The 20711-nt window shown below is 32.1% G+C and overlaps 4 protein-coding genes across 5 annotated transcripts; 3 read left to right on the top strand and 1 right to left on the bottom strand.

The window, feature by feature from the left end:
• The first annotated feature begins 124 nt into the window (after positions 1-124).
• On the top strand, positions 125-1938 carry LOC119607790 (thialysine N-epsilon-acetyltransferase-like). 2 transcript variants are annotated; one of them, XM_037961902.1, is made up of 5 exons: positions 125-201; positions 232-366; positions 531-582; positions 956-1037; positions 1534-1938. In XM_037961902.1, exons 2-5 carry the CDS (start codon positions 283-285, stop codon positions 1847-1849), a joined length of 534 nt encoding a protein of 177 aa, XP_037817830.1. In that variant the 5' UTR covers positions 125-201; positions 232-282; the 3' UTR covers positions 1850-1938. The 2 variants fall into 2 exon arrangements, with proteins under 2 accessions (XP_037817830.1, XP_037817829.1); XM_037961901.1 differs by having other exon boundaries at positions 200-366.
• A 3667-nt stretch (positions 1939-5605) lies between these two features.
• LOC119607788 (thialysine N-epsilon-acetyltransferase-like) lies at positions 5606-9671 on the top strand. Its single transcript, XM_037961899.1, has 4 exons — positions 5606-5852; positions 5953-6004; positions 8930-9011; positions 9120-9671. The coding sequence occupies exons 1-4, from the start codon at positions 5778-5780 to the stop codon at positions 9436-9438; spliced, it is 528 nt and encodes a 175-aa protein (XP_037817827.1). The 5' UTR covers positions 5606-5777; the 3' UTR covers positions 9439-9671.
• Positions 9672-10816: 1145 nt separating this feature from the next.
• On the bottom strand, positions 10817-15630 carry LOC119607789 (trafficking protein particle complex subunit 10). Its single transcript, XM_037961900.1, has 7 exons — positions 15490-15630; positions 15202-15425; positions 14820-15091; positions 12417-14139; positions 11722-12354; positions 11279-11621; positions 10817-11214 (listed from the first exon to the last, which is right to left on the bottom strand). The coding sequence occupies exons 1-7, from the start codon at positions 15512-15514 to the stop codon at positions 10988-10990; spliced, it is 3447 nt and encodes a 1148-aa protein (XP_037817828.1). The 5' UTR covers positions 15515-15630; the 3' UTR covers positions 10817-10987.
• Positions 15631-16695: 1065 nt separating this feature from the next.
• LOC119607792 (small G protein signaling modulator 3 homolog) lies at positions 16696-20338 on the top strand. Its single transcript, XM_037961904.1, has 3 exons — positions 16696-16995; positions 17062-18195; positions 18340-20338. Exons 1-3 carry the CDS (start codon positions 16930-16932, stop codon positions 19555-19557), a joined length of 2418 nt encoding a protein of 805 aa, XP_037817832.1. The 5' UTR covers positions 16696-16929; the 3' UTR covers positions 19558-20338.
• The last annotated feature ends 373 nt before the right edge of the window (positions 20339-20711 follow it).

Below are 20711 nucleotides of genomic sequence, written 5' to 3'. Positions count from 1 at the left end.
TTAGTTAGTTAGGGCATCAAATAGTCAACTATATTTGAATTATCTTTTATTGCTAATTTTCTCTTATAAAAGTGCAAAGTTTTAAAACTAAGAGAACAACAAAATTAATCACATTGAAAATCACACAGAACAAAAACAATTTGATAAGAGAGTGAGAATAAGATTTTAGTTTTGCGTTAGTTAATTCTTCGCTAGTAAATTGTATGGAAGAGTATTTCTTACACTAAATTAGTTGAAGTACATTCGCATTTACAAATACCAGGTGTTTTATTTAAATTTTTTATGGAAAACATGGCAACAAAAAAACAATTTAATTTTCGCAAAGCTCAAGTAAAAGATATAAAAGATGTAAAAGAAATGATACAGGTAAGAAATAATATAAATTCATTAAAATCACTGTTTAATAGAAAATGTTCTAATAAGAACTGTATGTGCTTGTCAGAAACAGCGGCATGTCGTTAAAACAGCTGATTAGTTATATGAGGATACACTGAAAGAAATTATTGTATTAATTTACAATTTTATTACAGGAATTGGCTGATTTTGAGAAAATGAGTGATGGTCCCCAGTTGACGGAGCAAGGTGGGTAATAATTTTTAAAGAAATTTTTTAAATTTTTAGAACAATAATTTTTTTCTAAAAAAATTGTATCTGGAAATTTTTTCGAAAATTTTTTATAAAATGGGAATTATCTCAAAGTTTTTTTTTTTTTAAAAAACAGTTTTTATCGAAAATTTTCTTAAAAATTTTTTATCGTAAATTCTATAAGAAAAGAATTTTCTCGAAAATTTTCTATAAATAAAGAAATTTCTTCAAAATTTTCTGTAAAAAGAGTAATTTCTCCAAAATTTTCTTTAAAAAATTTCTTCGAAAATGTTCTTTAAACAAATTTCAACATTTTCTACCAAAGATTTTTCTGCGAAAAATAACCTTTTAAAACATATTTTTTCTCTAGATCTAATACGCGACTCTGGCCTTGATGGTGGTCAAGAATATTGCCATATTTACGTTTTGGATTTAGTTGAACAGGAGAAAACGTAAGTATATTGTCACAAAGTGTAAATATTCAGTACAAATAGGTATTTATATACATTGAACAAATATTTAATAAATCATTTAAAATTTTATAATTTCCATAAATATCTCAAATATTTGTTTAGAAAAACAAAATTTGTTAATAAAGACACTCTTACAGAAAATATTTTATTGATTTTAACATTGAACTTGTTTGTATGCTTGGTAAACAAGTTACGATAAGGAGAGACATTTTACAAATACAAATAATTGTACGTAGATTTTGATCAATACAACACAGTCAGACTACTTAAGATAGGCAGCATTTTCAAAAAAAAAAAAAAAAAATGAGAAAATTTAAAAAAGGAAAGAATGGAAATATACTACTAGAAATAATTAAAAAAGAGGTCTTATGGAATTTGAAAATGTCCAATTATAATTGTTCAATATCGTGTCAAAATTTTAAAATCTTAAAATTTTTGTTTAACAAATAATGCTCACTTATATTTATATTTTCAGCACCGTTATTGGATATGCCATATGCTTTTTCAACTACTCCACTTGGCAAGGTAAATCGTATTTCCTGGAAGATATTTATGTACGTCCAGCTTATCGTGGCATTGGAGCTGGTGCTCGCATGTTTAAAGAAGTTGCCGCTAAAGCTAATGAATTCAACTGTAAACGTGTTGATTTTCATGTTTTATCTTGGAATCCAGCTTCAAAATTCTATAAGAAATTAGGTGCCACCGATTTAACGGAAGCAGAAGAATGGCATTTTTATCGTTTACAAGAGAAAGATATTAAGAATTTGGTGGAGGAATTGAAAAAGGAATAATATCGGGAAATATATATATTTTTTGTATTAAAATAAGCATTTGTAACTGTAATTAGTATTGTATTTTTAAAGAAAAGAGTCATAAAATATTTAAATTAAACCGTTTTTTTAACTTTTAGAATTACTTTTCAGTTCAATTAAAAAAATCCAAAAGTTTTCAAAAAAGAGAAAACTGAACTAGAACTGATTTAGAGCTTTACTAAAACTTAATTAGAACAGAACTAGAACTGAACTAACCTAACCTAAGACTGAACTAGAACTGAACTAACCTAACCTAAGACTGAACTAGAACTGAACTAGAACTGAACTAGAACTGAACTAGAACTGAACTAGAACTGAACTAGAACTGAACTAGAACTGAACTACTGAACTAGAACTGAACTAAACTGAACTAGAAAGAACTACTGAACTAGACTGACTAGAACTGAACTAGAACTGAAGCTAGAACTGACTAGAACTAACTAAACTCAACCTGGAACGTAACTAGAACTGAACTAAAATGAACTAGAACTGAACCTAGAACTGAAGTAGAACTGAACTAGAACTGAACTAGAACTGACAACTGACTAGAACTGAACTAGAACTGAACTAGAACTGAACTAGAACTGAACTAGAGATACTAGAACTACTAGAACTGAACATAACTGAACTAGAACGAACTATAACTGTAACTAAACTGAACTATAACTGAACTTAGAACTGAACTAGAACCTGAACGAGAAACTGAACTATAAGGAAACTAGAACGACTAGAACTGAACTAGAAACTGAACTACTGAACTAGAACTGACTAGAAAACTGAACTAGAACTGAAGCTAAGAAACTGAACTAGAACGGAAACTAGAACTGAACTAGAACTGAACTTAGAACTGAACTAGAACCTGAACTAGAACTGAACTAGAACTCGAACTTAGAAACTGAACTAGAACTGAACTAGAACGGAACTAGAACTGGGAACTAGAAACTGAACTAGAACTGAACTAGAACTGAACTAGAACTGAACTAGAACTGAACTAGAACTGAACTAGAACTGAACTAGAACTGAACTAGAACTGAACTAGAACTGAACTAGAACTGAACTAGAACTCGACTAGAACTGAACTAGAACTGAACTAGAACTGAACAAACTGAACTAGAACTGAACTAGAACTGAACAACTGAACTAGAACTGAACTAGAACTAGAACTGAACTAGAACTGAACTAGAACTGAACTAGAACTGAACTAGTACTAACTAGAACTAAACTGAACTGAACTAACGAAAAGCTAGAACTGAACTAGAACTGAACTAGAACTGAACTAGAACTGAACTAGAACTGAACTAGAACTGAACTAGAACTGAACTAGAACTGAACTAGAACTGAACTAGAACTGAACTAGAACTGAACTAGAACTGAACTAGAACTGAACTAGAACTGAACTAGAACTGAACTAGAACTGAACTAGAACTGAACTAGAACTGAACTAGAACTGAACTAGAACTGAACTAGAACTGAACTAGAACTGAACTAGAACTGAACTAGAACTGAACTAGAACTGAACTAGAACTGAACTAGAACTGAACTAGAACTGAACTAGAACTGAACTAGAACTGAACTAGAACTGAACTAGAACTGAACTAGAACTGAACTAGAACTGAACTAGAACTGAACTAGAACTGAACTAGAACTGAACTAGAACTGAACTAGAACTGAACTAGAACTGAACTAGAACTGAACTAGAACTGAACTAGAACTGAACTAGAACTGAACTAGAACTGAACTAGAACTGAACTAGAACTGAACTAAACTGAACTAGAACTGAACTAGAACTGAACTAGAACTGAACTAGAACTGAACTAGAACTGAACTAGAACTGAACTAGAACTGAACTAGAACTGAACTAGAACTGAACTAGAACTGAACTAGAACTGAACTAGAACTGAACTAGAACTGAACTAGAACTGAACTAGAACTGAACTAGAACTGAACTAGAACTGAACTAGAACTGAACTAGAACTGAACTAGAACTGAACTAGAACTGAACTAGAACTAGAACTGAACTAGAACTAGAACTGAACTAGAACTGAACTAGAACTGAACTAGAACTGAACTAGAACTGAACTAGAACTGAACTAGAACTGAACTAGAACTGAACTAGAACTGAACTAGAACTGACTAGAACTGAACTAGAACTGAACTAGAACTGAACTAGAACTGAACTAGAACTGAACTAGAACTGAACGAACTGAACTAGAACTAGAACTGAACTAGAACTGAACTAGAACTGAACTAGAACTGAACTAGAACTGAACTAGAACTGAACTAGAACTGAACTAGAACTGAACTAGTACTAAACTAGAACTAAACTGAACTAGAACTTAACTAGAATGAGCTAGAACTGAACTAGAACTGAACTAGAACTGAACTAGAACTGAACTAGAACTGAACTAGAACTGAACTAGAACTGAACTAGAACTGAACTAGAACTGAACTAGAACTGAACTAGAACTGAACTAGAACTGAACTAGAACTGAACTAAACTGAACTAGAACTGAACTAGAACTGAACTAGAACTGAACTAGAACTGAACTAGAACTGAACTAGAAACTGAACTGAACTAGAACTGAACTAGAACTGAACTAGAACTGAACTAGAACTGAACTAGAACTGAACTAGAACTGAACTAGAACTGAACTGAACTGAACTAGAACTGAACTAGAACTGAACTAGAATGAACTAGAACTGAACTAGAACTGAACTAGAACTGAACTAGAACTGAACTAGAACTGAACTAGAACTGAACTTGAACTGAACTAGAACTGAACTAGAACTGAACTAGAACTGAACTAGAACTGAACTAGAACTGGAACTGAACTAGAACTGAACTGGAACTGAACTAGAACTGAACTAGAACTGCACTATAACTGAACTAGAACTGAACTAAATCTTAACTACAACTAGAACTGAAATAGAAATGAAAATGAACTTAACAACAAAAAAGAAAATTGTCTCGAAAATTGTCCATAAAAAGAAAATTTTCTTGAAAATTGTCTATGAAAAAGAGATTAAAATTGAACTATAAGTGACCTATAACTGAACTAAAACTGAACTAGAACTGAACTAAATCTTAACTACAACTAGAACTGAAATAGAAATGAAAATGAACTGAACTACAAAAAAAAAGAGTTTTCTCGAAAATTTTCCACAAAAAGAGAATTTTCTCGACAATTGCCTATAAAAAGAGAATTTTCTCGATAATTTTCAATAAAAAAATAGATTAAAATAATAAAAAATAATAAATTTTTCGAAAGTTTTCTATAAAAAGGAATTCTCTGAAAATGTACTATACAAAAGAATCGAAAGAATTATCTACATATATTAGGTTATGTAGTAAATGAGCGATATGTTTTAATCAATCCCTCCGATTTGCTCAGTTGAGTTATTGTAATGTTCGCGTACGAAACAACTTGGCAACTAAGTAGTATTAGTTTAATAGCTGTGATGGGTTTGCCATTTTTAATTTGGTACAAAAATACAATATTAAATGTACCAAAAATTTAAAGTAATTAGATAAAATTTCAAAAAATGTTGAACAAAATATTTTTTGTTTAATTTTATGAGTAAAAAATAGACACATTTTCAATAAGATTTTCAAAATGTTATTTTCTTAATTTCGTAGAACTAAAAAGTTTCTAACTATCACAATAGTACTAATATAATAGTACTTTTGCTGCGTATAATATTAGCGAATTTTTACCCCAGTCCCATCACTGTGCTTTCTTTCTATACACCGCCAATTTAAACGTAATGATAAGTGCAATTGCTTTTTATTAGTGCGTTCTTTTAGGAAAATTTCCGCAGAACTTCAACAAGGCCAATTAGTTGTTACTCAGATTTGGTGAAAAGTGTTTATTAAAAACAATAATAATCAATAAACAAGGAAATAAATATGACAACAAAAAAACAATTAAATTTTCGTAAAGCTGAAATAAAAGATATAAAAATTGTCAAAGATATGATACAGGTAATAGAAAAATATTACATAGTGATATATACTATATATCGTAAATATAATGAATGGTATTACATAGCTGATATTTAAATAAATACTTGTTCGTATATAGGAATTGGCTAATTTGCATGATGGCATAGGCAAATCAAATCTAACCGAAGAAGGTAAGTTATAAACAAACTAAGATAACAAAATAAACAAAACAATTAAGATGTTTATAGTTGGTAAATGTGTACTTTTTATACCCTACAAAGAAAGTGAATTTGCTAAATTATTTTATAATAAATTGTAGGTCATGAAAATAGTAATATTTAGCTGTAAAAGTGTTATATAGGAGAGTATAAAAAATATTTTAAAATCGGTTTGGACCATTCCCCTGCAAAGTAACTTTCCCAATATTTTTTTATTCTTTATTGAAACGTATTTGAAGAATCTTATACAACTGACTGGAAACTGAAATAGAACTGAACTAGAAACAGAACTAGAACTGAACTGAACTAGAACTGCACTAGAACTGAACTAGAAGTAAACTAGAACTGAACAAGAACTGAACTAGAACTGAACTAGAACTGAACTAGAACTGAACTAGAACTGAACTAGAACTGAACTAGAACTGAACTAGAACTGAACTAGAACTGAACTAGAACTGAACTAGAACTGAACTAGAACTGAACTAGAACTGAACTAGAACTGAACTAGAACTGAACTAGAACTGAACTAGAATTGAACTAGAACTGAACTAGAACTGAACTAGAACTAAACTAGAACTGCACTACAACTGAACTAGCACTGAACTAGAACTGAACTAACACTGAACTAGACCTGAACTAGAACTGAACTAGAACTGAACCAGAACTGAACTAGAACTGAACTTGAACTGAACTTGAACTGAACTAGAACGGAACTAAAACTGAACTAAACTAAACTAGAACTGCACTAGAACTGAACTAGAACTGAACTAAAACTGAACTAGAACTGAACTAGAACTAGAACCGAACTAGAACTAAACTAGAACTAGAACTGCACTACAACTGAACTAGCACTGAACTAGAACTAGCACTGAACTAGACCTGAACTAGAACTGAACTAGAACTGAACTAGAACTGAACTAGAACTGAACTAGAACTGAACTAGAACTGAACTAGAACTGAACTAGAACTAAACTAGAACTGCACTAGAACTGAACTAGAACTGAACTAAAACTGAACTAGAACTGAACTAAATTAAACTAGAACTGCACTAGAACTGAACTAGAACTGAACTGAACTGAACTAGAACTGCACTAGAACTGAACTAGAAGTAAACTAGAACTGAACAAGAACTGAACTAGAACTGAACTAGAACTGAACTAGAACTGAACTAGAACTGAACTAGAACTGAACTAGAACTGAACTAGAACTAGAACCGAACTAGAACTGAACTAGAACTAAACTAGAACTGAACTAGAACTGAACTAGAACTGAACTAGAACTGAACTAGAACTGAACTAGAACTGAACTAGAACTGAACTAGAACTGAACTAGAACTGCACTAGAACTGAACTAGAAGTAAACTAGAACTGAACAAGAACTGAACTAGAACTGAACTAGAACTGAACTAGAACTGAACTAGAACTGAACTAGAACTGAACTAGAACTGAACTAGAACTGAACTAGAACTGAACTAGAACTGAACTAGAACTGAACTAGAACTGAACTAGAACTGAACTAGAACTAGAACCGAACTAGAACTGAACTAGAACTAAACTAGAACTGAACTAGAACTAGAACTGAACTAGAACTGAACTAGAACTGAACTAGAACTGAACTAGAACTGAACTAGAACTGAACTAGAACTGAACTGAACTAGAACTGCACTAGAACTGAACTAGAAGTAAACTAGAACTGAACAAGAACTGAACTAGAAACAGAACTAGAACTGAACTGAACTAGAACTGCACTAGAACTGAACTAGAAGTAAACTAGAACTGAACAAGAACTGAACTAGAACTGAACTAGAACTGAACTAGAACTGAACTAGAACTGAACTAGAACTGAACTAGAACTGAACTAGAACCGAACTAGAACTGAACTAGAACTAAACTAGAACTGAACTAGAACTGAACTAGAACTGAACTAGAACTGAACTAGAATTGAACTAGAACTGAACTAGAACTGAACTAGAACTGAATTAGAACTGAACTAGAACTGAAATAGAACTAAGCTAGAACTAAACTATAACAGAACTAGAACTGAACTAGAACTGAACTAGAACTGAACTAGAACTGAACTAGACTGAACTAGAACTGAACTAGAACTGAACTAGAACTGAACTAGAACTGAACTAGAACTGAACTAGAACTGAACTAGAACTGAACTAGAACTGACTCGAACTGAACTAGAACTGAACTAGAACTGAACTAGAACTGAACTAGAACTGAACTAGAACTGAACTAGAACTGAACTAGAACTGAACTAGAACTGAACTAGAACTGAACTAGAACTAGAACTGAACTAGAACTGAACTAGAACTGAACTAGAACTGAACTAGAACTGAACTAGAACTGAACTAGAACTGAACTAGAACTGAACTAGAACTGAACTAGAACTGAACTAGAACTGAACTAGACTGAACTACTGAACTAGAACTGAACTAGAACTGAACTAGAAACTGAACTAGAAACTGAACTAGAACTGAACTAGAACTGAACTAGAACTGGACTAGAACTGAGCAATAACTAAAATTAAGCTAGAATTGAACTAGAACTGAACGAGAACTATTGAACTATGGCTGAACCAGAACTGAAACTAAAGTTGATCTAACCTGAACTAGAACTGAACTATGTAAATTAAAACTGTTCTAAAATTAAACTGAAATTGAACTAAAACTGAATTAGAACTAAACTGGAACAAAAACTAAACTTGAAATGAACTAAAACTGAACCAGAAATGAACTATAACTGAACTAGATCTGAAATAGAACTGAACTAGAACTAGAGCTTAACTAGAACTATAGCTGAACTTATTGAAATTCCTACAATTTCCACAAAATATTTCGTAAAAATATAAAACAACTCGAATGCACATAAACATATTAATTATTTCTTATAGATCTTATACGGGATTCTGGTCTCAATGGTAATCGGGAATGTTGTCACATTTATGTTTTGGAATTAATTGAAGAAAATCAACCGTAAGTCTCACATAAAAATGTACAAGTACATAGTATATAATATTTCAATATAATAGTTGGAAATGATGTAAACTTGAGATTTAATCAAAATATTGTTTTTATTTCTAGCACCATTATCGGATATGCCATCTGTTTCTTCTCCTACTCCACCTGGCAAGGTAGATCATATTTCTTAGAAGACATTTATGTACGTCCCAAATATCGTGGCATTGGTGCCGGTGCGCGCATATTTTCGGAAGTTGCAGCAAAAGCTAATGAATTTAAATGTAAACGTTTGGATTTTCATGTTTTAGCGCATAATCCTGCCACGAAATTCTATAAGAAAATGGGTGCTAGCGATTTAAGCGAAACAGAAGAATGGCGTCTTTATCGTTTAGATTATGACAATATGGGGAAATTATTAGAACAACTGAAAAGTGAAAAATAATATGGATTTTTAGAGATTAGTGTGCAAGTAAAAAATATGAAGAAATATGTTGTTTATAAAATTGTTCAATACTGCCAAACATGTTGTACATTGATATTTGTAGTATATTTTTAAAGGTTTTATTTCACACTTTTCAAATAATTGATGAAATATGTGTATATTTAAAAAATGGCCATCATTTGATGATTATTTTTTTTTTTTTTTTTTTGTATTTTACCAAGATCACACTATTTTGTATAATATTTGAGTAATGTGAAATTTTCTTAAGTTTCTATTTATTTAATTTTTTGTTGCAGTGTTTTTTGAAGTCGTTTATTTTACGAATTTATAACCAATGTTAGTTATTTTTTTAGAACTCATCTTTTGTTTAGAAAATGTAGAAGAAAATAAACAAAAACCTAATTATTAAAACACAACTATGATTTGATTTTTTTCTGATATGTATATGTATGTAATTAAAACATGGAACTGAACTAGATCTGAATTAGAACTGATCTAGATCTGAATTAGAACTGAACTAGAACTAAACTAGAACTGAACTAGAAATGAACTAGAACTGAACTAGAACTGAACTAGAACTGAACTAGAACTGAACTAGAACTGAACTAGAACTGAACTAGAACTGAACTAGAGCTGAACTAGAACTGAACTAGAACTGAACTAGAACTGAACTAGAACTGAACTGAACTAGAACTGAACTAGAACTGAACTAGAACTGAACTAGAACTGGACTAGAACTATACTTGAACTATACTTGAACTGATCTAGAACTGAACTAGGACTGAACTAGGACTGAACTAGAACTGTACTAGAACTGAACTAGAACTAAACTAGATCTGAACTATAACTGAACTAGAACTATACTTGAACTGATCTAGAACTGAAGTTGAACTAAACAAGAATTATTAACTTGAACTGAACTAGACTTGAATTAGAACCCTTTTTTAGAATTTGAGTTGATATTTCATACCTTTTACCAACATGAAGACTACTGATTCCTCTGAGATTTATCGTCCTAATGTAACCACTTGAACTGACGTGTATCCGAAAAAGTGTTGAAATTGAAGACGTATTACAGATCAAAGGAAATTTTCTTCACACAATCGCGTAAGTGCCGAAAAATGAACTAAAAAGTGTGTTACTTTTCTTCAGGGAAATTGAGCTGATATTGGGAGCTTCTATGGAACTTTAGATGATTTGAACGGCTTTTAGTTGACTATATATTACCAAGAGTCGGCATTCAACAAAGTTATGATCTGATTGGTACTGCAGCATTGTCACATACAATTTTTTAATGCATCTTTATAGTATCTTAATATTAACAAAATTCCTGTTAAAAATTAACATTATTATTTCTATAGTTCGTTATATATTTATATAATTTATTTATAATGACCTCTAATATATGTTTATTTTTGTATATGTAAATGATTAACAATAATACTTTTTGTCTAAATAAAAAAAAGTAGAATTAAATAAATAAATTCACCTTATAATTATTAATTATTATAATAAAAATAGAAAAAAAATAATAATTAAAAAAATCTAATTATTGTTCGACCGCGGTAGCAATAACATGTATTTGCATTGATTTTGTAGAATTATATAACTGGCCGGGTGGAAACGGATGAACTTTGGAGTGAGTATCGGTTTTATTTTTACCGCCAGCGGTATATTTTGATAAACGTATGCTAGGCATAGGTAAGAAACCGGTACAGAGGGGCATGACGTCCAAACTAATGGAATGACTTTCAACCTCTTTCATGGAAATGACACCTGAAATAAAGGAAAGGAAATGGTTTAATAAATAAAATGGAAATTTTTAACTTAATAGCACTACCTGATGAACGACCACAAACAGCCCAAGAATTTTGATCTGTCAACACTTCATACATTAGATCAACAAAGGGATTTTCATGGATTTTAGTGATTTTTATATTTAAATTGCACACAGACTTTAGACGACACAACTCATTCGGTTCCAGTTGTGCCTGAACCTTAAACAAAGTCACATAATCCACCAAATCAAAGGCACAGCCAAAATTACGCAGTAAATAGGGTTTCTCCACGCTAGAGTATTTGGTAACAAAATGCACTTTGATGACAGGAAATTCAACTTCAGCATTTAAGGGTTCCACTTGGATTTCGTATAGGAAATAAACCGTCAGAGATTTATAGATTTCCTTGAGTTAAAGAAAATAAGAGATAAATCATTAAATAAAGTCATTATTTTGCAATGAAAATAAGTGATAATTTTTTAAAATAATTATAAAGATTACACACAATTCTCTGTTGTGTTGGAGGATTCAAATCGATCAAACGTACACCTGGCACATCACAACGCACCCGTGCCTCGGTCAAGTACAGATGCGCCTCTAAACCCCGAACAATCACTTGCAAAAACTTTTGCGTACCACAGGTATGCAAGTGACATGAGGCCTCTATGGCCGGTTGGAATTCAATGGGTATCTGTAGTTCATTGCGTGACCAGGGGCAACTCAATGAAATGTGATGTTCTAGGTGTTTGGTCAATTTGCGTCCCGGCATATCCGTTAAAACTTCCAATGGTATATCACGTTCCTCGAATGATTTAAAATTCATCAGCGGTACATTTAAATTACTCTCAAAAGTGGCATCTTCATCGGGATTCTCTTTATTGGTGTCGGAATCTTCTTCTTTAATTTGATTTTGCATACGTATGCGTAAATTTTTGGAACATTTTAGTGTTATTTTGGCATCTGGTGGAAATATAAAACTACCACCGGAGACATGAAGACGTATGGGTTGTTCAATGCCCGCAATTAAAGTCTTAAAGTTTAAAACAGCTGTAGCAGGTTTTGTAGTAATCTCAAAGGGTGGACATTTAACAGGCAGTTGTTCAGAAAGAAATTCCAATTGTGACATTCGTATGCAGAGCTGGAAAGTATAAATTGTATAAAATAATAGTTTGTGGTGAACTGAAGAAACTCTTTTCTTACCTGCTTAAATTCCCATTGACCAACCCGTGTGCCCTTAGTCTTCAACTCCACCACTTCGAGACCAGGATGTATGACTATATTTTCGGCCGCTACGAAATTTGTAAAGTCCGATTGAACACTTGGTGATAGTTTGCGTTTAGTACTACTAGTACGCCGTACTGGCTGTTTAGGTTTCGGTATATCACAGGCCACCGAAGCACACGCAAGAGTAGTATCTTGTTTACGATCCAGAAGTAAAGAAAATTTCAAACGATTTTCCTTATTAGCTGCTATTGGTTTATTTAAACCCACATTAACCATATTCTGTTGAGTGGGCAATGGTGTCACATAACGTTCAAAAGACAATTTAATCTCATCTACAAGCACATCTCGAGGATATAGACTTTCGAATTGCAATTGTACACAAACGTATTCATCCTGTATAATGGGTTTATCGTTCAGTACTTGTATATTTAAGATGCGAAAGTGATCTTCTAACACACAAAAGTTGGCATTTTCCACAGAGGGTTGGGCCGAAAGGGCCGATTTGAGTAATTTTAGGGATTTTAAGAATTCATCAAAGTAAAAAGATCTAACTAGAGTTTCTAATTCAGGACAGCAGGAAATGGCACTGCAGGTTTTGGTATAAGCCATGGCATCACCCATTTTGCGATAACAGTTCGATAACTCCAATAGAGTCTGAGAGCATAATGCTGGCCAATTTTCTGCTTTAAGTTCTCTTAACAGATCCGTAAAAAAGCCCACTGCCTTGTGCGGCTCATTAAGGGCACAATAAAAATTACCTAAATCCAAACCCACTAGACGGGCAGACCTTAAACGTGATACATGCTTATAAGTGCTGATAGCTAATTCAGCCAATTCTAAATAAAGTTTCTGGAAGGCTTGATTGGAACCCAAAGCCTCTTTTAGCTGTTCTGGTGCTGACTTGCGAGGCCTTCGGGCTGGTGAACGATCCCTTTGCTGGGGCGTAGGATTTAAAAATTGTTGCTGATCCATTGGCGTGTCTCCTATACCTGCTGAAAGTTGCACCACTATATGCAGTTGAGCGGAGGTGGGTGTACAACCCGGCAATAAACCACATAGTTTGCCCAATTCATACAGTTTATCTTTAGCCAAATTCCATATGGGAGCACAATGCTGAAAACAAGTTACTTCTTGTGGTTCCATAGATAGCTCACACACCTGCAACACTTCTAGAGCACAAACAAACTCCCAGCAAGCCAAGGCACCCTCTTGACATTCCAATTTAATCAGCTCCACTTCTCTTAAAGTAGAAAATAAAAATCCCAATAATCTCTTTGCTATACAGGGTGTGTCATTGCTTTGCTGCAGCAGATACGCCTGTCTTTCGAACAGATAATTTCGAAACTCTAGCAGAGAAACACCATCATTTCGAATTTTTTCTCGCCACTCAAAACGATCTTTACGACGCAGACACACGCCATGAAAAGAGGTTAGGGGACGGCGAAAATATTCCAACCATTTTTGTTTTTCACCAAAACTGGAATTTGTTATGAATTGTGAAAATATGGCATCTAGTTCGTCGTACTGTATAAGAGCTTCAGTATGTAGTTCAAGTTTTTCAAAGACCAAAGCTAAATCTTCTTGTAGAAAGAAATATTGACGAAAATCCCAACCGTCGTGATTGCGTTTTTCACGCTTCGAACGTATGAGCTCTTCGTATTTGCCAATATTGCGATTATAACTGGTTAGCATAAGGAATCTGGAAAGGGAGAAAAATAAATTAAGTAAATGTTTTAACAATGGATAACTTTTTAAATTTTCTAACAAAAAAAAAACTTTTTTAAAAATTTTCTGAAAATTTTTTTTTCGAAAATTGTCTAAAAAGATAGAATTGTTTAAATAAATTTTTGGAAAATTTTCTTAAAAGAGAGAATTTTTTGAAAATTTTCTCAAAAGAGAGAATTTTTTGAAAAATTTCCAAAAAAAGAGAATTTTTTGAAAATTTTCTAAAAAAGAGAATTTTTTGAAATTAAGTAAATGTTCTAAAAATGGATAATTTTTTAAATTTTCTAACAAAAAAAAAAAACTTTTTTAAAAATTTTTTGAATAATTTATTTTCGAAAATTGTCTAAAAAGAGAGAATTTTTTCAATATTTCTAAAAAGAAAAAAATTTTTAATAAATTTTTGCAAAATTGTCTTAAAAGAGAACATTTTTGAAAATTTTCTTAAAAGAGAGAATTTTTTTAAAAATGTCTAAAAAAGATTTTTTTGAAAATTTTCTAAAAAAGATAATTGTTTTTAAAATTTTCTAAAAAAGAGAATTTTTTGAAAATTTTCTAAAAAAGAGTTCGAGTTTTAAAGTTCAATTTGGTTGCAACGAAGACTATCGAACTTCATTATGATTTAATCTACTTCGATAATGGCCTGATAACACTTACCTTATTCTCTGCACCAGACAACGAAAACTTTCGGTTGATTTTTGTTCGAATTTCGCTGGATTCAATACGGAAATGCAACGATCATCATTTTTGGCACCAAAATCTAAACGTATTTTATCAAGAACCGTAGTTCTTTGCAATAAGTTTTTAGTTTTTCTTACATCTATAGTTTCCACCAATAAAATCATCCAATCGGAAACATCATAACTGGATAATAATTTTAACCAATTATCGATTTCTTCATGTGTTGTCTTCTTATAACTATCCAAATCCTAAGAAAAATAAAAATAAATTAGATAATAATCATGATGAACACAAAGCAACCCCTTTTTCACAATAGTTATTAAAATCCCTACACATAGAGAAGTTAGTTAAAACTTACATTACATTCCGTCACATAAATATGCAGTATCGGATGTTCCACTATACTCCATTCACCTTTTTTATATTTTTCCAAAAGTTTTTCATTGAGTGGCTGAAATTGAGCATCTAAGCGTACGTGTTTTGTGGGTCGATGTAAAGTACGACGCCATTCACAAGTATCCAATGGGATGGCATTTGAAATTTGTGACTCCAATGACCGAAATAATGGAGCAGCACCCGTATCTAGAGTAAATAAAAGAAATATTTTTGCTCATTTCTTTTTGTGAGTAAATGTATGGACACTCACATGTTATTGTGGGCTTAAAATTCATTATTTTATAAAATAATTGTTAGTATTTTATTGGATTTTTATCAAAAACAATAATTTTTTCACGTAAACAAATAAATTCGACCAGCTGATGGCCAGTGATGTTTATTTAGTTATTTTCTTGGTATTTTTGACGATTTTGAAATCAATATAGCGGGGAAATGTTGTTTGTTATAAGAAGGATTCTAGCGATTTCTTTTGTTATAAGCACCCTACAAGAAATGTATGACCGAAACTAACACATACAAAATGATTTCACTAACACTCTTGCAACATTTTTTTTATAAAATTGCTAAAAAAAAAAATAGTTAATGGATAATTCCATCAATAATGACAGTCAAATGACCGGTAAAATGACTGTTAATGTACCCAATGTGTGGTAAAGGGTTTCATTTGCATATGAAAGAGTGAAACAACTACATTTGACTGTACTGTGTTTTAGAGTTATATATTTCGATGTTATAAATTAATTATTTCTGTAAAAGCCAAAGATCATGAAGCGAAAAATCTCAAAATTTACAAAGTCTATAAATTATTGAAAATAAAGAGAATTATTATAAACAGAATTTAAAAATAGTGCAGGAAGTGGAGCTGAAGATAAACACTTCGGAGCTTAATCAATCTATGGTAACATGATTACTTACTTTTAATTTTTATATTTCGATATTTATATGTATTTCTTACAGACAACTTATTTCCACAAATTAAAAGGAGCATCAGCGGATTTAAGATCCTGCGAGGTATGTAAAATGGTGAAATGATTGTTAATTTATGTACATGCTTATTATATTAATAAAATTAACAAATATATATCTTATAATAATAAATTGTGTTTTATTATAAATTGGTATAGCCGTCACATTTGACGGATATATTCATCACATATGATTAGTCAACAATGACCGATAAATACATCATTTTTAATTTGTTAACTGTGATGGATATATCCATCAAGCATGATCAGTCAATCCTGACTAATATTTATGTCATCCTTGGTTAGTAAACAACAAAAGAGTGAGGAGCTCAAATATATGTTTTAAAGTCGATAGAATTCATAAGTGCAAGGGAGAAGAAAAATCACATGTACACAAATGTTTCCATCACTTTTGTCCATTTGCCTTAAGAAACTGATAGAAACTTTGCTTTACGCTGTGATAGAAATAATACATCAGTAGTGCCAGTCAAATGACCTATCAAATGACTGTCACTGTTCTTGTAGGGTTGTAGTGTCAAATTTAATACAAGAGAAAATATTTTCATTTCAGTAAAAGTGTTAGAAAAAATGAAATTTGTATAGAAAATTTAATTTTTTTACGTTTTAAACAAATTAAAACCTAAAAATAACAACTAATTAAAGAAAATAAAAGTGTTAACGTTGAGTAGTATTGTAAATACTAACAAAAAATCTACTAAATTACCATGGAAATGGCAAAAATTTTATTTGGTCGAGATCATGATGGCTATGTGGGCAGAGATGAACATACGGTAAGTAATAACAACAACAGAAATAAACAATTCGATAATTATTAATATGTCATCAAATTGTTGTAGAAAAAACTACAAACTTTAAGTTCAGAAGATGATGTTTTGGAAGAGTTACCCACCATGATGGAGGAATTGAGTGTGGTGGATGGTTTAAGGCCCAATCCGGGAGGTCCATTTTCAGCATTAACACCTTCTATGTGGCCTCAAGAGATACTGGCTAAACTGGGTCAACCGGAATCGGAGACTTCAGCTGGACCGAATGATCAACCGGACTATAGATTTGATGAGTTTGGTTTTCGGGTGGAGGAAGAAGATGGTCCTGAACAAAACTCGAATAAATTATTAGGTATACCTTTCGTAGAGGATGCTCAGCATCGTTTACAATGGATTGCCCATTTAGAATTTTCCCACAATAAAGAGGCTACTGAATTGACGTGGGAACATGTTGATGTTATGTTACCACGCACTGAAAAACTAAGAAATATGGTAAGAGAAGGTATACCCCATTCATTGAGGGCACAAATGTGGATGCGTTTATCGGGCGCGTTGGCCAAGAAACAAAAAAGTGAAACCAGTTATCAGGACATTATTAAGGCCTCAGCAAATGATCAGTTAATGACTTCAAAACAAATCGAAAAAGATTTATTGCGCATTTTGCCCACTAACGCTTGTTTTAGTAATCCCAATGGTACTGGCATACCAAGACTAAGACGCATTCTACGTGGCATTGCCTGGCTATATCCAGATATTGGTTATTGCCAGGGTACTGGTGTTATAGCGGCCTGTTTACTTTTATTTATGGAAGAAGAAAATGCATTCTGGATGATGGCTACCATAGTAGAAGATCTCTTGCCAGCTTCTTATTACTCTTCAACTCTGTTGGGTATACAGGCCGATCAGCGGGTCATGCAAACACTTATTGCTAATTATCTGTCGGCTGTTGATGATTCATTGAAGAAACATGATATAGAATTATCGTTAATAACATTGCATTGGTTTCTAACACTATTCGCAAATGTGGTCCATATGAAGATATTGGTACGCATTTGGGATTGGTTTTTCTATGAGGGTAGTATTGTACTCTTTCAACTGACCTTGGGTATGCTAAAGATGAAGGAGAAAGATTTACATAATCTTGAGAATTCGGCGCAAATATTTAATTCCCTGTCGGATATACCGGGTGAAGTGGATGATGTGGAGGTGAGTACAGCAACTTAACGAAATTTTATTTGGTGAATCGTCAAGTTTTTGTTAACAAACGGTGAAGCTTTTGTTTATTTCTTAATATAACAATGCCGTTTTTAATACAGGTTCACTTCTATATTATGTAATCTTTATTTTCAGGATCTTTTTAAACTTGCCCTAGAAGTTGGCGGATCTTTGAGTCAAACTGTTATCGACACACATCGTCGACGTCATTTGGCCTATCTAATGGCCGATCAAGGGGGTTTAGTTGGCAATCCCGAGGCTGTACCCAATCTACCCAAACAACATTTGGCCCGTAGACAGGTGCGCAAATCAAAATCCATACTCGAAACTTTACTATTCCGTGGTGACAACACGGGCGATGAGATTAAAAACAAGAACATAAGACAAACAGAGATTTTGGTAGATTTACGTGAAGCAATACTTAAAGTAGCTAGACATTTTATAACAATTGAACCGAAATTGGCCAATCACATACAATTGACAGCCGATTATAGCACACAATCACATGCTAAAGATCATGAGAATTTCATAAATGTAGCCAGGACACGCAAGAGAAGAGCCAAGGCTTTGCATGACTTTGAGAGGCATGACGATGATGAATTGGGTTTTAGAAAGAATGATATAATAACGATTGTCAGTCAAAAGGATGAACATTGCTGGGTAGGAGAACTGAATGGTTTAAGAGGATGGTTTCCAGCTAAATTTGTGGAACTTTTAGATGAACGTAGTAAACAATATACATCAGCAGGAGATGATGCTATATCAGAAACGGTAACTGATTTGGTGAGAGGTACATTGGCACCAGCGGTTAAGGCTTTTCTAGAACACGGCATGAAGAGACCCTCTTTCTTAGGAGGACCCATACATCCCTGGCTTTTTATAGAAGAGGCAGCCTCTAGAGAGGTGGAAAAAGATTTTGAATCTGTTTATAGCCGTTTAGTATTATGCAAAACTTATCGTCTAGACGAAGATGGTAAAGTACTTACACCCGAAGAACTTTTATACCGCTGTGTACAATCAATTAATCAATCTCATGATGAAGCTCATGCTCAAATGGATGTCAAATTAAGATCGTTAATTTGTTTGGGACTCAACGAGCAGGTCTTGCATTTGTGGCTAGAGGTATTATGCTCTTGCCAAGAGGTAGTGCAAAAATGGTATCATTCCTGGTCATTTATAGATTCACCCGGCTGGGTGCAAATTAAATGCGAACTACGTATATTGGCCCAGTTTGCCTTTAACCTTAATCCCGATTGGGAATTACCACCGAAACGTGGTAAAGAATCGCAACCTCTTAAAGATGGTGTGCGTGATATGTTGGTTAAACATCATTTATTCTCTTGGGATTTGTGAAAGGTTTCATGTGTTATTTTTAATCTTACTATTTTGCTCTTAATATATGATGAATTTTCTTATAATAGTTTTAAGTACAAAATTTCCACAATCAATCTATATATTATAAATATAATTATTGTATTTAAGCTTTAGCTTTGTTTTTGATTTATTTGTTTTAAAAGACAAAAGCTAACAACTTCCATTACGTTTTAAATTTTTTTACAACCATTAAGTTTTTTTGTTTTAAACATATTTTTTACTTAAAAAATAGAAATTTTTAATTTTCTTTAGTAACAAAAAGAAACGAAAAATGTGCATTTAATGTTATAGATAACAGTTTAATTAAAATATTTATTATTGTGTATTTGTTAGTTAACGTTTTGTTTAAATACCTCTTTAATTTTGTTTTTTTTTTTTATAAAAAAAATAATTATGCAGCTTTAAATGTCTATTTATATATGGAATTTTTCTTATAACTAGTTAAATTTTTGTTTTATAAATTATACATTTCAAATCTCACCGTTTTATTTATGGCTTTATATTTGGTAAATTATAGTTATACATTATTTTTATTATATGTAAACAATATACATATATTTATTATATATACTATTTGTCAGTCCACTTAAGTGCTTATACGAAATTATTAAAAAACCAATTTTCCTAAACCTTTAAACTGTCATAAGATAACAATTTTATAACATGTATGTACCTTAAATAAATATTTGAAAATTATATTAATTTAAAGATATATAATAGCTATATATATACATAAATATAAATAAAAATTATAAATATTAAAAAAACTAAACGAATATTAAAATCGCTTTTCATAATGACCGAAATTGGATTTGGACATAGACCAACAATATTATAAAAACACATAGAACAAAGTATACATTTCTAAAGGATTGAGCAGAGTTTAATCGACATTTGGCCTCATAATATTTCCATCGCTTCGTATTTTTAGAACCTCAAACTTTGAAAAATGGTTTTGTGATGGGAAGTGGTTTTCTAACGCTCTTCTTTATAGAGATGTCTATAATCTAGCCTGGTTTGGTCTATAAGCTAGTCTGTAGTCTAGTCAAAAAGTACTCTTTAATCTAGTCTATAGTTTATTCAATAGTCTAGACTATAGTCTAATCTTTAGTCTATGGTTTATAGTATATAGT

This window comes from Lucilia sericata, unplaced genomic scaffold, assembly GCF_015586225.1.
Source record: "Lucilia sericata isolate MDLA Ls3-8-SP2 unplaced genomic scaffold, ASM1558622v1 Contig000749F_arrow, whole genome shotgun sequence".
Classification (NCBI taxonomy): Eukaryota; Metazoa; Arthropoda; class Insecta; order Diptera; family Calliphoridae; genus Lucilia; species Lucilia sericata.
Note: the sequence above shows the minus strand (reverse complement) of the source record. Positions and strands in the feature narration are given on the sequence as shown.

What these genes read in the sequence shown, in the direction of transcription:
- LOC119607788 (XM_037961899.1), top strand. Translation starts at nt 5,778, where the DNA reads ATGACAACAAAAAAACAATTAAATTTTCGTAAAGCTGAAATAAAAGAT. An exon ending in TTGTCAAAGATATGATACAG is followed by an intron (nt 5,853 to 5,952) that starts GTAATAGAAAAA and finishes GTTCGTATATAG; the next exon opens with GAATTGGCTAATTTGCATGA. An exon ending in ATCAAATCTAACCGAAGAAG is followed by an intron (nt 6,005 to 8,929) that starts GTAAGTTATAAA and finishes TATTTCTTATAG; the next exon opens with ATCTTATACGGGATTCTGGT.
- LOC119607789 (XM_037961900.1), bottom strand. Translation starts at nt 15,514, where the DNA reads ATGAATTTTAAGCCCACAATAACAT. An exon ending in GTCAATGGGAATTTAAGCAG is followed by an intron (nt 12,355 to 12,416) that starts GTAAGAAAAGAG and finishes TATACTTTCCAG; the next exon opens with CTCTGCATACGAATGTCACA. An exon ending in TGTTTGTGGTCGTTCATCAG is followed by an intron (nt 11,215 to 11,278) that starts GTAGTGCTATTA and finishes CCTTTATTTCAG; the next exon opens with GTGTCATTTCCATGAAAGAG.
- LOC119607792 (XM_037961904.1), top strand. Translation starts at nt 16,930, where the DNA reads ATGGAAATGGCAAAAATTTTATTTGGTCGAGATCATGATGGCTATGTG. An exon ending in TGGGCAGAGATGAACATACG is followed by an intron (nt 16,996 to 17,061) that starts GTAAGTAATAAC and finishes AAATTGTTGTAG; the next exon opens with AAAAAACTACAAACTTTAAG. An exon ending in GTGAAGTGGATGATGTGGAG is followed by an intron (nt 18,196 to 18,339) that starts GTGAGTACAGCA and finishes CTTTATTTTCAG; the next exon opens with GATCTTTTTAAACTTGCCCT.
- LOC119607790 (XM_037961902.1), top strand. Translation starts at nt 283, where the DNA reads ATGGAAAACATGGCAACAAAAAAACAATTTAATTTTCGCAAAGCTCAA. An exon ending in ATGTAAAAGAAATGATACAG is followed by an intron (nt 367 to 530) that starts GTAAGAAATAAT and finishes ATTTTATTACAG; the next exon opens with GAATTGGCTGATTTTGAGAA. An exon ending in TTAGTTGAACAGGAGAAAAC is followed by an intron (nt 1,038 to 1,533) that starts GTAAGTATATTG and finishes TTATATTTTCAG; the next exon opens with CACCGTTATTGGATATGCCA.